The following is a 16,314-nucleotide window of genomic DNA, read 5'->3' on the forward strand; positions in this document are numbered from 1 at the left end:
AGTCCAGTCCAAAGCGGATCCAACACAGCAGCGAGAGCAGTAGGCCTTTAATTGTTTCCAAATGGTGCCTGTAAAACAGAACGGAAGAGCAGAAGTTCGCTCTTAAATCAGCTAAACAAACTTAATAAGTCCACGGTGACGTCCTGGTGAATTTACAAAACTGAATCATTGCAAAAAGAAAGCCATTGTAAGTTAAAAATACTAACACAGACACTTGTAAATATGTTGGCATAGTTGCTAATGCTAACAATGCTCGTTTGATTACGTTACGATAGCGCGTACAAATATGCATGAAAACACTCTTACACACATCACACATGGGACGGTTTAGTAAGTATGAATAATTTTAGTTGTATTGTAAAACTTACAAACGTTGCTTGGAGTGATGAATGAAGAATCCTTTCAGGCAGAAACTCTATGGACGAATAGTAGACAGAACGGCATATACTTCCGGTTCAAGGCTCGAAACTGGAAATGTATTTTCAACCTGCAGCATCTGCAGTAAGCAAACTTGTTCAAAAGATGATGCCTAAGCACAAACAACAACACACCTTTGCAGTTTCTCTGGTCTGCGTTGAAGACTATATGTTGAATACAAATCACCATTGACGTTAGCGGAAAACATTCCATAAGTTAGCCGCACTGTTTTAGAAGTCGCATTGTGCAAAGTGTAGGAAAAAATTAGAAGCTTATAGAACCAAAAATATAGTATTTGTAACGTAAATACTTGGCGTGCTGGAAAAAAATCGATTCACATCCGAATCTCGATTCTTAAGACGTTTTCAGGCCGTTTCCTCACTTACTTGCTGCACGTAAAGATAAAAGAGCTTTTGTAACCTGTAACTTGTCGACTAGTTTAAATCAAGTTTGAATTAAGAATTTGTTCTGAATTGAATTGTCACCCCACGAATCCAAATATGAAGACTGGCAACTGAGCGGGTAGAGGGAAGAACCACATGGCCACCACCTTTGTACCTATAAGTTGTAAATTCTGTCTTGAATTCAAGTGTTTAATATACCTTAACAACCTGGTACTCACAACTTTGTTTGGCCCAATGACGGGTTATTTTGAATCCTGAGTTGTTGTAAGATTCACATCCTAGCTAAATAGCGGTATTTGGAAAATGTCTTTAAAAAAGTACTTAATTGTAGTTACTCTTTACTTTGCCAAAAAAGGAATTGAATTACTGACTGAATGACTCTATAATAAATGTACTGAATTACTACAGGAAGTAATTATTATGTTACTTTAAAAAAAAAACTTTAAATATCTGGCATATACAGTTGACATGTTTCATGAGACCAGAGTGTATGCATGTGCCTTTAAAAGGCGGTGCCTGTCGCTAAGTAACGTGTGACATCAGTGTCCAGACAATGCAGCATTAGCTCAGCTGTGTTTATTAGCTTAGCAGCAGCATTTTGCCGACAGTGACTGTTGTATCTCTGCTGAATCTTTTGTGTTAGCGCCAGTCAATAAAGACATTAAATGTGCTTGGATGGCTGTAGTCTCCTTGTCCACAAACGAGGTATTGTACGATTGCCAGCTTGTCACTTCAATCATGGATTTCTTGTTCGTTATTCTCTTGAAGTGGTAGTGTGTACGTGTACGTGTACTTACATGTTGTGTGTTGTTTGCTGTGTGATGTTGCCTCCTTCTATTTGATATCAAGTTAATTGTAGTGCGGTGATGGTTGTTGCTTTTTTTTTTGTAAAAAGATATTTCCTGCTTCTGACACTGTCTTGTCGACATAAAAAAAACACATTAAAAGTTGCGTGCCACGTTACATCAAACATCTCAGTAACGGCGTTGCAACTTACATTAAAGTAATTAATTATATTTATTTATGGCGTTATTGGGAACACTGCTAAATACTCTTACACACCCACTAGTACTGAATGCACGTTCATGCGTGCCTATAGAAGACCACTAGGGGGCAGTGCTGTCATGACTGTAAATAGTACCTCTGGGAGGTTGTGATCAAAATGAGTGGTTCTGATACAATACCGATATTGGAGCTTTGTGTATTGACCGATATCAATATTGATCCCCTTGAATCGTACATACTTTTATTATTTTGTAGTGTGGAATGGAATCTAAATCAAGTGAAATGAGTCAAACATACATGTTGCCAATGTACATATCTCATACATGATTATTTTTCCCTGGGGACCGATTTTTTTTTTTTATGCAAAATACAAATATCCACCGCAGAGAACGCATGTTTACCTGCGCATATACAATTTATATACCGTATTTTTCAGACTATAAGTCGCAGTTTTTTTCATAGTTTGGCCAGGGGTGTGACTTATACTCGGGAGCGACAATACCACATTACCGTAAAATATCAAATAATATTATTTAGCTCATTCACGTAAGAAACTAGACGTATAAGATTTCATTGGATTTAGCGATTAGGAGTGACAGATTGTTTGGTAAACTTATAGCATTTTCTATATGTTATAGTTATTTGAATGACTCTTACCATAATATGTTACGTTAACATACCAGGCACCTTCTCAGTTGGTTATTTATGCGTCATATAACGTACACTTATTCAGCCTGTTGTTCACTATTCTTTATTTATTTTAAATCGCCTTTTAAATGTCTATTCTTGGTGTTGGGTTTTATCAAATAAATTTCCCCAAATAATGCGACTTATATATGTTTTTTTCCTTCCATTTTCGGCAGGTGCGAGTTATACTCCCGAGCGACTTATACTCCGAAAAATACTGTACTCATAACTAAACATAACTGACAATGTATAGAATATATAATAGTGTAGTTTTGCTTTAGTTGTTTTATTAATCAATCAATCAATGTTTATTTATATAGCGCCAAATCACAAGTGTCTCAAAGGGCTGCACAAGCCACAACGACATCCTCGGTTCAGATCCCACATCAGGGCAAGGAAAAACTCAAACCAGTAGGATGACAATGAGAAACCTTGGAGAGGACCGCAGATCTGCCCCCCTCTCCACAAGTGAGAGGGGGGCAGAGCAGAAAATAAAATAAACGGCAGATCAACTGGTCTAAAAGGGGGGTCTATTTAAAGGCTAGAGTACTTAAAGGACTATATGTTGCACCTCATCTCCTGTTATTACTTTACCAAAGCATTGTTCAACCGATTCTTATCTACTGTTCCACATGTCTTTTCACCATGCTTTCTGTAACCAACCGGACCAAACTCACACGCATTACGAACATAGCAGCTTAAATCATCGGCCTACCCACACCCAACATTTCAGATTTAAACCATCGGTCCATCATTCGACTGGCAAACACGATAGTCCAGGATATCAGTCACCCACTACACCATGGGTGTCAAACTCTGGCCCGCCGTGTAATTTCATTTGGCCCTTGAGGCAGTATCAAATTAACATTAGAGCTGGCCCGCCGCAGTAACACCACATTCACTACTAATACTTATACTCGTCAACCCTCCCGATTTTCCCGGGAGACTCCCGAAGTTCAGTGCCCCTCCCGAATTTCTCCCGGTTTCCACCCGGACAATAATATTGGGGGCGGGCCGTAAAAGCACTGCCTTTGGCGTTCTCTACATGTCGCCACGTCCGCTTTTCCTCCATACAAACAGCGTGCCGGCCCACTCACATAATATATGCGGCTCATACACACACACAAGTGTATGCAAGGCATACTTGGTCAACAGCCATACAGGTCACACTGAGGGTGGCCGCATAAACAACTTTAACACTGTTACAAATATACGCCACGCTGTGAACCCACAGCAAACAAGAATGACTAACACATTTCGGGAGAACATCCGTACCGTAACACAACATAAACACAACCGAACAAATACCCAGACCCCCTTGCATCACTAACTCTTCCGGGACGCTACAATATACATCCCCGCTACCACCAAACCCCGCCCCAACTTAAACCCGCCGCCGAAAAGAGGCATTCAATTTGTATTTTTATTTCATTTGATATGCCATTGATAGTTTTTAATTATTATTATTTTAAACTCGATTTTGCATGTCACTATAAAGTTATATAAGCCTTGCTTGTTCAATATTCAATGCAAAACTTGTTTTGGTCCCTATTAAAGGATTCATTTGTTCAACCTCGGCCCGCGGCTTCGTTCAGTTTTAAATTTTGGCCCGCTCTGTATTTGAGTTTGACACCCCTGCACTACACCAATACATAATCCCACTACCATCAGGGCACAGGTACAGAACCATCAAATTCCGGAGGGCCCGCCTCAGGAAAAGCCTTATCCCTGCAGCTATAGCCGCCCTTAACAGCAGGCCCGGCAGACCTGTCTGACAAAGCCTGTAAATGTGTTGGTCATGTATGATGTCTTTTTGTTATTTTTGTTTTGTGATGTGTAATGTCTATATCTTTAAATGTACGGCAGTGAAAATGAATTTCCCCAACAGGGACCAATAAATCTAAATCTATACAAATTAGTTTTAAGATGGGACTTCATTGCTTCTACTGAGGTAGCATCTCTAACTGTTACCGGGAGGGCATTCCATAGTACTGGAGCCCCAATAGAAAACGCTCTATAGCCCGCAGACTTTTTTTGGGCTCTGGGAATCACTAATAAGCCGGAGTTCTTTGAACCCAGATTTCTTGCCGGGACATATGGTACAATACAATCGGCAAGATAGGCTGGAGCTAGACCGTGTAGTATTTTATAGTAAGTAGTAAAACCTTAAAGTCACATCTTAAGTGCACAGGAAGCCAGTGCAGGTGAGCCAGTACAGGCGTAATGTGATCAAACTTTCTTGTTCTTGTCAAAAGTCTAGCAGCCACATTTTGTACCAACTGTAATATTTTAATGCTAGACATAGGGAGGACCGAAAATAATACGTTACAGTAATCGAGATGAGATGTAACGAACGCGTGAATAATGATCTCAGCGTCGTTATTAGACAGTGGTTCAATTCTTTTTACACTTTTTTTACAATTAGGAGTGTTACAATGTGACTTAAAGTGACAGGTGTCAGTTTAATAAACATTTTTAATTTGTTTGACATTAATTCTTTGTCTGGAACAACCTGGAAGTCCACCAGCGACACTGAACCGCTTCTGGAAACCGAGGGGTTTTCCACGTGGGGTATGTTCTTTTTGACAGACTGACTGATGTGGGCTGGGATATTTTGAGATGAATATTACAAAAGCAGGGAGACAAAAATACGTGTGAATAAGAGGAGACGACCATCAGACAAACAAAAAGTATCTCGTGGCTTCCATTTTCTTTTCACGGCCATAAAAATGTCCTCTCATGTGGTAATTGTTACATTAGCCAGATGCTATTAGTTATGACTTCACGTACAGAAAATGAACCCTGGGAATGTTCCGATGACAAATAACAGAGGCTGCCTTTCTTTTCTTTTTTTTTTTTCTTCCTTTTTTCTTCCACCAGAACATGGACCTAATTCCGTGCGAGCATCTGCAGTGAATCCCGTCAGCTGAGCCGCGTGTTAAAACCGCCTGTGATGAATCATATTGGCATATTAAATCCCTTTTTATACACCGTGAACAATTTGATTCTTTTCTCTTTTTTTTTTTCTTTTTTTTGTTGCAATCCCTCAGCAGCACAACACATGGCTACAAAAAAAAAAAAAACATGTGCAGGAGAAGTGGAGCATTTTCTCTCCTGTCAAGGTTAAAATAATAGCGAGTGTGATCCGTCTCAGCTGGCACACACACACACACACACACGCACATTCTCTTGCTGCGCCTGGATTTCCCCTCACGTTGTGTAATTACAAAAGGATTAGTTACTGTTTGCCAGGTATTAAAACAAGAGGCCTGTTTGTGCCTCTGGCAAAACCGCAACTCCATGTTTGCTTTCACCGAACAAAATAAGTTTGAAAGGCATAATCGTCGTTTTGGACACCCGAGGACGCTACCCGGGCTCGCCATTGTGTTTCTCCAGCCTGGCGTGACGTGTGGTAACATCATTCGCCTTTCTTCTCACCCTCCGCAGGCTCCTCCTGCCGTACGAGAGGCACCTCAAAGGCGAGCAGGACAAGCCCCTCCCTCCGCTGACCAAACCCCGGAAGCAGGAGGGCGGCCAGGAGAAGACGCCAGGGGCAAAGGCCAAAGGAGTCGGGGCCAAGAAGGTCAAAGGGTCCAATCATCTCAAGCAGGCGGCGAGAAAGGAGCGAGCGGAGGCCATGAAGGGACAGGAAGCGTCACAGGTTAGTTCCATCCTTGTTCCGAAAGTATAGACAAGGCTTCGCTTTGGCTGAGCCAATCAGCTGCCAGGATAGAGAACGCAGTCTACGTCTTCTGCTTTTTGCGATGGAAAACATTTTGCATTCGTTGTTGTACAGTGTAACAAAACACAACATATTCTCTACACCAGGGCTAAAAAAAATGATTTATATATATATATATATATATATATATATATATATATATATATATATATATATGTGTGTGTTTGTGTGTATATATATATATGTATATATAGTGTATATATACATATATATGTATATATATACTGTATATATATATATAGATATATATATATATGCATACATATATGTATGTATATGTATGTGTATATATTTATATATATATATATACATATATACATGTACTTATATATACATATATGTGTATATATATGTATATATATGCATTTATATGTATGTGTATATATGTATACATATACATGTGTATATATGTATGTACATATACATATACACATATTTTTGTGTATATATATATATGTATATATCCATATATACCGTATGTGTATATACAGTGGGTAGGGGAAGTATTCAGACCCCCTTAAATTTTTTACTCTTTGTTAAATTGCAGCCATGTGCTAAAATCATTTAAGTTCATTTTTTTCCTCATTAATGTACACACAGCACCCCATATTGACAGAAAAACACAGAATTGTAGACATTTTTACAGATTTATTAAAGAAGAAAAACTGAAATATCACATGGACATAAGTATTCAGACCCTTTGCTCAGTATTGAGTGGAAGCACCCTTTTTGAGCTAATACAGCCGTGAGTCTTCTTGGGAATGATGCAACTAGTTTTTCACACCTGAATTTGGGGATCCTCTGCCATTCCTCCTTGCAGATCCTCTCCAGTTCTGTCAGGTTGGATGGTGAACGTTGGTGGACAGTCATTTTGAGGTCTCTCCAGAGATGCTCAATTGGGTTCAAGTCAGGGCTCTGGCTGGGCCATTCAAGAACAGTCGCAGAGTTGTTCCGAAGCCACTCCTTCGTCATTTTAGCTGTATGCTTAGGGTCATTGTCTTGTTGGAAGGTGAACCGTCGGCCCAGTCTGAGGTCCATAGCACTCTGTAAAAGGTTTTCGTCCAGGATATCTCTGTACTTGGCCGCATTCATCTTTCTTTCATTTGCAACCATTTGTCCTGTCCCTGCAGCTGCAAATCACCCCCACAGCATGATGCTCCCACCACCACACTTGACTGTAGGGATGGTGTTGGGCAGGTGATGAGCGGTGCCTGGTTTTTCTCCACACATACCGCTTAGAATTAAGGCCAAAAAGTTCTATCTTTGTCTCATCAGACCAGAGAATCTTATTTATCATAGTCTGGGAGTCCTTCATGTGTTTTTTGGTAAATTCTATGCGGGCTTTCATGTGTTTTACTCTTGAGGAGAGGCTTCCGTCGGGCCACACTGCCATAAAGCCCTGACTGGTGGAGGGCTGCAGTGATGGTTGACTTTCTTGAACTTTCTCCCATCTCTTCACTGCATCTCTGGAGTTCAGCCACTGTGATCATTGGGTTCTTCTTTACTTCTCTCACCAAGGCTCTTATCCCCCGATTGCTCAGTTTGGTTGGACGGCCAGCTCTTGGAAGAGTTCTTGTCATCCCATACGTCTTCCATTTAAGGATTACGAAGGCCACTGTGCTCTTGGGAACTTTAAGTGCAGCAGAAATGTTTTTGTATCCATGGCCAGATCTGTGCCTTGCCACAATTCTTTCTCTGAGCTCTTCAGGCAGTTCCTTCGACCTCATGATTCTCATCTGCTCTGACATGCACTGTGAGCTGTAAGGTCTTATATAGACAGGTGTGTGGCTTCCTTAATCAAGTCCAATCATTAGAATTAAACACAGCTGGACTCCAATGAAGGTGTAGAACCATCTCATGGATGATCAGAAGAAATGGACAGTACTTGAGGTAAATATACAAGTGTCACAGCAAAGGGTCTGAATACTTATGTCCATGTGATATTTCAGTTTTTCTTTTTTAATAAATCTGTAAAAATGTATACAATTCTATATTTTTCTGTCAATATGGGGTGCTGTGTGTACATTAAAAGGAAAAAAAATGAACTTAAATGATTTTAGCACATGGCTGCAATTTAACAAAGAGTAAAAAATTTAAGGGTGTCTGAATACTTTCCGTACCCACTTATGTATATATATATATATATATATATATATATATATATATATATATATATATATATATATATATATATATATATATATATATATATATATATATATATGCACATATATATATATAGCCTATATATGTACATATTATATTTATATAACAGATATATCAATAATATAATTGGATATTAAGAATATGTAAAAGTTAACCTTCTACTTTGTTTACTTCTGTTAAAACCTCCTTAAAGTTTTTTAATCAATCAGAAATATCAAGCAGCTAAAATGTGCCAAACATGGATAAGTGTGGAGAGTTTTGCATTTTTCCCAACATGCATCAGCAGGGATTTAAATAGGTGTATTTTTTTTTAGGGTACATGGATGTTTTTTATAATGCCCACAATGTTCAGTGAACAGGTTGTGTTATGTGTGACCATGTATGTTGACATTTTGTGTTAGTCGGAATTATTTACAAAAAAAAGAAGAAATTTGCACCATGACTATAGAAGGTTGTTTGCACTGGGCCTTCTAAATAAATGTTGTGCTATTGATCATTCATATCATAATCAAAGTTCATTGACCAGATTTATAGTACCATCTAATTTGTCAGACTATTAAATCGATGCTTTCTCCCTGTGGGTAGGATAACTTGTTAAAAATCATGATGACTCGGGGGTGAAAGTGAAGATGTCCATGAATTTGAACACTCCTATTTCTAATCATTAGATGGATCTCATGCCCCCGATCAACAAGATGATTAACACAATGCCAATTTATTTTTCGTCTCTAGGATGTGAAAGTGGAAGCTGCGATGAAGCAAGAAGCGCCGCCTCGAGATGAGCCCATCGTCATCGAGGAGGAGGATGAGGATCAGGAGCTTCACGTCACCCTGAAGAAAGAGGAGTCCCTGAGAGAGCAGTGTCCCAAAGAGGTGGACTGCAGGACCCCGCTCGCCGCACGGCCCCTCCACGTAGGAATTCAGCCTGAGTGGCGGCAGATCAGCGAGGCCCTTCAAGCCAAGACCGAGGGTCATCTAATCGCGAAAAACCCCTACCTGCCACACCGTTGGGACCAGGGTAAACCCGCTGGACATGTTGCGCTGCCTGCGTCCTCTTTGGAGAGTCATGGAGGACGAGTAGGCAAAGTGTTGCCTATGTGCAAGCAGGCGGACAGACAGATAGACTTAAGTTCAGAGTCCTTCCTGGAGAAGGAGGACTATGGCCTCATCAGGAAGGAGAGTCTTTCTTACTGCAAAGCCAGCCAAGGCGTCATGTCTCCTTTGGCTAAAAAGAAGCTCCTCTCCCAAGTGTGCGAGTCCACGTCCTTCTCCTTTGTATCTTCGCTCCAGCCTCCCCTTTCTACAGCTGTCCCGATGGCGGACAGAGACACGGACATGAGGAAGGGTGAGGAGGAAAGTGCAGGCCAGAGGAGGTCCGACGACGTCCTGGAGGTGGCGCCCGTCTTCAGGCCCTCGGTCATCCAGCATGCGCAGAGCAGCAAGCCTCCCCAACCAGAGAGGAGCCACCACCTGCTGCCTCACGTCAGTCCTCCATGGCAGCCATATCTCTCTCGGACCCGCGACCAGGAAGCTGTGGAAAAGGCTGGGGAGAAACTCCCCCAAAACCCGGCCACTCAGACTCGCGGCTTCACGGGGGACTGCTACTCGTCCCCTCACCTGCATAGTCTCTACAGGCAAACAGAGAGCTGCCTGAGTCAGGACAGGATGAGCGGATTCCCAAATGGAGAGCGACGGGAGCACTTCTCCAGGGAACACGAAGGAAGTTTTGTTTGTGGCGGCCTGGAGCAAGAAGGCCTTGTCTACAGATCTCACTACAACAACGACGCACAGACTCAAGGGGAAAGCAGAGAGGCTGAGGACGAACCTAGAGACTTCACCATGTCCAAGCCTCTCTCCCAGCGGGTGTCGTCCTTTTCCAAAACTTCTTTCTGCGGCCTCCCCTACTCCATCATGCACCAGGGATTGGACTCCCACCCTAAAGCGTGCCGAGTTCCTCCCATGACCATATCGCCTCCTAAGCATAGCCCTGCGGAACCATTGCAACCCTTTTGTAGTCCTAAATCCTCATCTGACTCTTCCCTTACTAGCCCTGTTCGACCCAGTAAACGGACCCTCGGGGAGCCAGAAGACGAGGAGGTGCCGGAGAGGAAAGTCCGCGTTGTGACCCCCATCCACCCAGCGTGCGCCATCCGACGCAGCGACCCAGAGGACTTGAAGCCGGCCGAGCCGGCCCACGCGATCCACCTCAACAACCACCTCCCCGAGGGCCACCCCGCCACCGCCTATCCCCCACACCACGCCGTATCCCTCTACGCCGGCATGTACCACCCAGGCAGCCTGGTGTCACCCAGTGCCCAGGACGGGCTTCAGCAGCACCCGGGCCTGCAGTACCTGAAGAGCCAGTCGGCTGTGTCACCCTTGGTGCCCCCCTTAGCTTATCACTCCATGATGCTCCACAGGCAGCTGCTGGCCGCTGGGCCCAGCCCGCACCACTTCTTCAGGCACCCAGGAGGAGCTGCCCTCTACGGGGACCTACTACACCACCTGTACCCTCTGTCCACCCTGCCCCCGCCACAGCTGTCCTCGATACACCCCAGCACCAGACTGTGAGAACTCATTGTCCCGCACCTCACTTGTTGGGTGGACGGGGCGAGTGTTGACTGATTGTAGAACTCAACAGTGAGGCAGACTGAAAAATTCCATTTTTTTTCCTCATTTCTACATTTGTTTATATACTTTGCACTGTTCGGTATTGTCATCACCACTCACTGTATCCTTAGTTGTTGTATCTTTATTTGCACAATTCTGACACAGATGTGCTCACTATTCGTTTTGACTCTTGCTCAGCGTCCCGTCGCCCGTGGCGGTCTGGATAAAACGGACGGCGGCCGTTTGTTTACTGCGTCTCCTGAGGGCTAAACTGTTGTTGCTTGAAACACTACGAAGAACACAACGTGCCGGTCGTAATGTTGTCGGCATTTGTTGGGGTTGTGTGTTTACATGCCTCCACTCCACTTTTCCACTGCACGGTACCGACTCGCCTCGACTCGACTTGCCGCTCGGTTTTTAACACAAGACAGCGGCAAACTGGCAAGACCCAGGTTCATTCAACGCACCGGTCTGAAAACAATGTTTTTGTATGTTCACTTTGGTGTGCAGACAAATTTTATCCAAAAGGAGACTGAGGGCAGCCAAGTAGTGGAGACTGTGGTGCACAATACAGCAACGTCGGTCAATTAAACCCTGCATCCCCAAATGTTAAATCTGATTCCGCTAATTGCATCCAAGCAGAGACTGAGGGCGGCAAAGAGGAGAAAACTGCACCATAAGTCATTTTCCACGGTGTAACGTCAAATTGTACAATGCTGATGAGGAACGTATTCCACATGATTTTATCTCAGAGGAGACTATGGAGCTGACTATAGCGGAAACAGTGGATTATATTACTGCAAAACAGGTCATGTTTAATGTGCTCTATCTCATTTTATCCAATAGGACACCTAGGGCAGTAACAACAATTAAACTTGAGTACAAAAGTGCAACGTAATTTTGTTAGCGATGTATCCTTAAATATTACAACACTGATAATGAATGAGCCCCACTTCATTTTATCTAAGCAAAGACTATGAGTATCCAGCAAATAAATGGAAACTGAGGAGTACACCGTTTTGTAAACCTTGGTACAGTGGTTATAATGTTAAATCGGCTCTTCCTAACTCCACCTATCTTCATCCAAGAGGAGGCTTGGGGCAGCGAAGAAATAGACACTGGCGTACAAAACAGGAAAATCAGCCATTTTAAGCCTTGTGTCCAAGTGTCTTAACAATGATGAATGTGCGCCACCTGATTTGATCCAAGTGGAGACTGTGGGCAGCGGACACAATGACGTCTCCAGAGTAGATTACAACACCATCAGTTACGTTTAGCCTCGTCTTCTCAAGTGTTACAAGAATAATATCGACTGTGCGCTAAAAACTGGACTGCGGCGTAAAATATTACAACATCAGTCGTGTGTCCTCAAATGTTACAATTTTGGCGACGAATGCGCGCCACCTAAAATTGTCCAAGAGGAGACTTGGGTCAACGGAAACAATTAAGTGGGGTCAAATACCACAGTCATTTCACTGTACTAATAGAAGTACAATGATGATAGGTAAACACTGCAGTTATTTCAGTTATTAAGGTACAAAAAGTTAGGTAAAAATACTGCAGGTATTTCACTGTACTACTAGAAGTACAACAAAGTTGGGTAAAGAAAGCACTGCAGTTATTTCCCTGTACTACTAGAAGTACAACAAATTTGGGTAAAAATACTGCAGTTATTTCACTGTACTACTAGAAGTACAACAAAGTTGGGTAAAATACTGCAGGTATTTCACTGTACTACTAAAAGTATAAAAAAGTTGGGTAAAATACTGCAGTTATTTCACTGTACTACTAGAAGTAACCCAAAGTTGGGTAAAATACTGCAGTTATTTCACTGTACTACTAGAAGTACAACAAATTTGGGTAAAAATTCTGCAGTTATTTCACTGTACTACTAGAAGTACAACAAAGTTGGGTAAAATACTGCAGGTATTTCACTGTACTACTAGAAGTATAAAAAAGTTGGGTAAAATACTGCAGTTATTTCACTGTACTACTTGAAGTTCAACAAAGTTGAGTAAAGTACTGCCGTTATTTCACTGTACTACTAGAAGTACAACAAAGTTGGGTAAAATACTGCAGTTATTTCACTGTACTACTAGAAGTACAACAAAGTTGGGTAAAATACTGCCGTTATTTCACTGTACTACTAGAAGTACAACAAAGTTGGGTAAAATACTGCCGTTATTTCCCTGTACTACTAGAAGTACAACAAAGTTGGGTAAAGTACTGCAGTTATTTCACTGTACTACTAGAAGTACAACAAAGTTGGGTAAAATACTGCAGTTATTTCACTGTACTACTTGAAGTTCAACAAAGTTGAGTAAAGTACTGCCGTTATTTCACTGTACTACTAGAAGTACAACAAAGTTGGGTAAAATACTGCAGTTATTTCACTGTACTACTAGAAGTACAACAAATTTGGGTAAAAATTCTGCAGTTATTTCACTGTACTACTAGAAGTACAACAAAGTTGGGTAAAATACTGCAGGTATTTCACTGTACTACTAGAAGTATAAAAAAGTTGGGTAAAATACTGCAGTTATTTCACTGTACTACTTGAAGTTCAACAAAGTTGAGTAAAGTACTGCCGTTATTTCACTGTACTACTAGAAGTACAACAAAGTTGGGTAAAATACTGCAGTTATTTCACTGTACTACTAGAAGTAACCCAAAGTTGGGTAAAATACTGCAGTTATTTCACTGTACTACTAGAAGTACAACAAAGTTGGGTAAAATACTGCCGTTATTTCCCTGTACTACTAGAAGTACAACAAAGTTGGGTAAAGTACTGCAGTTATTTCACTGTACTACTAGAAGTACAACAAAGTTGTGTAAAATACTGCAGTTATTTCACTGTACTACTAGAAGTATAAAAAAGTTGGGTAAAGTACTGCCGTTATTTCACTGTACTACTAGAAGTACAACAAAGTTGGGTAAAATATTGCCGTTATTTCACTGTACTACTAGAAGTACAACAAAGTTGTGTAAAATACTGCCGTTATTTCACTGTACTACTAGAAGTATAAAAAAGTTGGGTAAAATACTGCCGTTATTTCACTGTACTACTAGAAGTACAACAAAGTTGGGTAAAATACTGCAGTTATTTCCCTGTACTACTAGAAGTACAACAAAGTTGTGTAAAAATACTGCAGTTGTTTCACTGTACTACTAGAGGTATAAAAAAGTTGGGTAAAATACTGCCGTTATTTCACTGTACTACTAGAAGTACAACAAAGTTGGGTAAAATACTGCCGTTATTTCACTGTACTACTAGAAGTATAAAAAAGTTGGGTAAAATACTGCCGTTATTTCACTGTACTACTAGAAGTACAACAAAGTTGGGTAAAATACTGCCGTTATTTCCCTGTACTACTAGAAGTACAACAAAGTTGTGTAAAGTACTGCCGTTATTTCACTGTACTACTAGAAGTACAACAAAGTTGGGTAAAGTACTGCCGTTATTTCACTGTACTACTAGAAGTACAACAAAGTTGGGTAAAATACTGCAGTTATTTCACTGTACTACTTGAAGTTCAACAAAGTTGAGTAAAGTACTGCCGTTATTTCACTGTACTACTAGAAGTACAACAAAGTTGGGTAAAGTACTGCCGTTATTTCACTGTACTACTAGAAGTACAACAAAGTTGGGTAAAATACTGCAGTTATTTCACTGTACTACTAGAAGTACAACAAATTTGGGTAAAAATTCTGCAGTTATTTCACTGTACTACTAGAAGTACAACAAAGTTGGGTAAAATACTGCAGGTATTTCACTGTACTACTAGAAGTATAAAAAAGTTGGGTAAAATACTGCAGTTATTTCACTGTACTACTTGAAGTTCAACAAAGTTGAGTAAAGTACTGCCGTTATTTCACTGTACTACTAGAAGTACAACAAAGTTGGGTAAAATACTGCAGTTATTTCACTGTACTACTAGAAGTAACCCAAAGTTGGGTAAAATACTGCAGTTATTTCACTGTACTACTAGAAGTACAACAAAGTTGGGTAAAATACTGCCGTTATTTCCCTGTACTACTAGAAGTACAACAAAGTTGGGTAAAGTACTGCAGTTATTTCACTGTACTACTAGAAGTACAACAAAGTTGTGTAAAATACTGCAGTTATTTCACTGTACTACTAGAAGTATAAAAAAGTTGGGTAAAGTACTGCCGTTATTTCACTGTACTACTAGAAGTACAACAAAGTTGGGTAAAATATTGCCGTTATTTCACTGTACTACTAGAAGTACAACAAAGTTGTGTAAAATACTGCCGTTATTTCACTGTACTACTAGAAGTATAAAAAAGTTGGGTAAAATACTGCCGTTATTTCACTGTACTACTACAAGTACAACAAAGTTGGGTAAAATACTGCAGTTATTTCCCTGTACTACTAGAAGTACAACAAAGTTGTGTAAAAATACTGCAGTTGTTTCACTGTACTACTAGAGGTATAAAAAAGTTGGGTAAAATACTGCCGTTATTTCACTGTACTACTAGAAGTACAACAAAGTTGGGTAAAATACTGCCGTTATTTCACTGTACTACTAGAAGTATAAAAAAGTTGGGTAAAATACTGCCGTTATTTCACTGTACTACTAGAAGTACAACAAAGTTGGGTAAAATACTGCCGTTATTTCCCTGTACTACTAGAAGTACAACAAAGTTGTGTAAAAATACTGCAGTTGTTTCACTGTACTACTAGAGGTATAAAAAAGTTGGGTAAAATACTGCCGTTATTTCACTGTACTACTAGAAGTACAACAAAGTTGGGTAAAATACTGCAGTTATTTCCCTGTAGTACTAGAAGTACAACAAAGTTGTGTAAAAATACTGCAGTTATTTCACTGTACTACTAGAGGTATAAAAAAGTTGGGTAAAATACTGCCGTTATTTCACTATACTACTAGAAGTACAACAAAGTTGGGTAAAATACTGCAGTTATTTCACTGTACTACTAGAAGTACAACAAAGTTGGGTAAAATACTGCAGTTATTTCCCTGTACTACTAGAAGTACAACAAAGTTGTGTAAAAATACTGCAGTTGTTTCACTGTACTACTAGAGGTATAAAAAAGTTGGGTAAAATACTGCCGTTATTTCACTGTACTACTAGAAGTACAACAAAGTTGGGTAAAATACTGCAGTTATTTCCCTGTACTACTAGAAGTACAACAAAGTTGTGTAAAAATACTGCAGTTATTTCACTGTACTACTAGAGGTATAAAAAAGTTGGGTAAAATACTGCCGTTATTTCACTGTACTACTAGAAGTACAACAAAGT

The 16,314-nt window shown here is 40.5% G+C and overlaps 1 protein-coding gene across 1 annotated transcript in view; it reads left to right on the forward strand.

Annotated features, from left to right (window-relative positions):
• Nucleotides 1–11,645, forward strand: part of LOC133559425 (AT-rich interactive domain-containing protein 5B-like) — a 305,977-nt gene extending 294,332 nt beyond the window's left edge. Inside the window, exons 9-10 of the mRNA XM_061911167.1 lie at nucleotides 5,961–6,174; nucleotides 9,154–11,645. Of these exons, the coding sequence (XP_061767151.1) occupies nucleotides 5,961–6,174; nucleotides 9,154–10,992 (2,053 nt within the window). The 3' untranslated portion in view covers nucleotides 10,993–11,645. The remainder of the gene's footprint in view (nucleotides 1–5,960; nucleotides 6,175–9,153) is intronic.
• Nucleotides 11,646–16,314: the final 4,669 nt, after the last annotated feature.

Source organism: Nerophis ophidion, linkage group LG09 (genome assembly GCF_033978795.1).
Source record: "Nerophis ophidion isolate RoL-2023_Sa linkage group LG09, RoL_Noph_v1.0, whole genome shotgun sequence".
Lineage (NCBI taxonomy): Eukaryota > Metazoa > Chordata > Actinopteri > Syngnathiformes > Syngnathidae > Nerophis > Nerophis ophidion.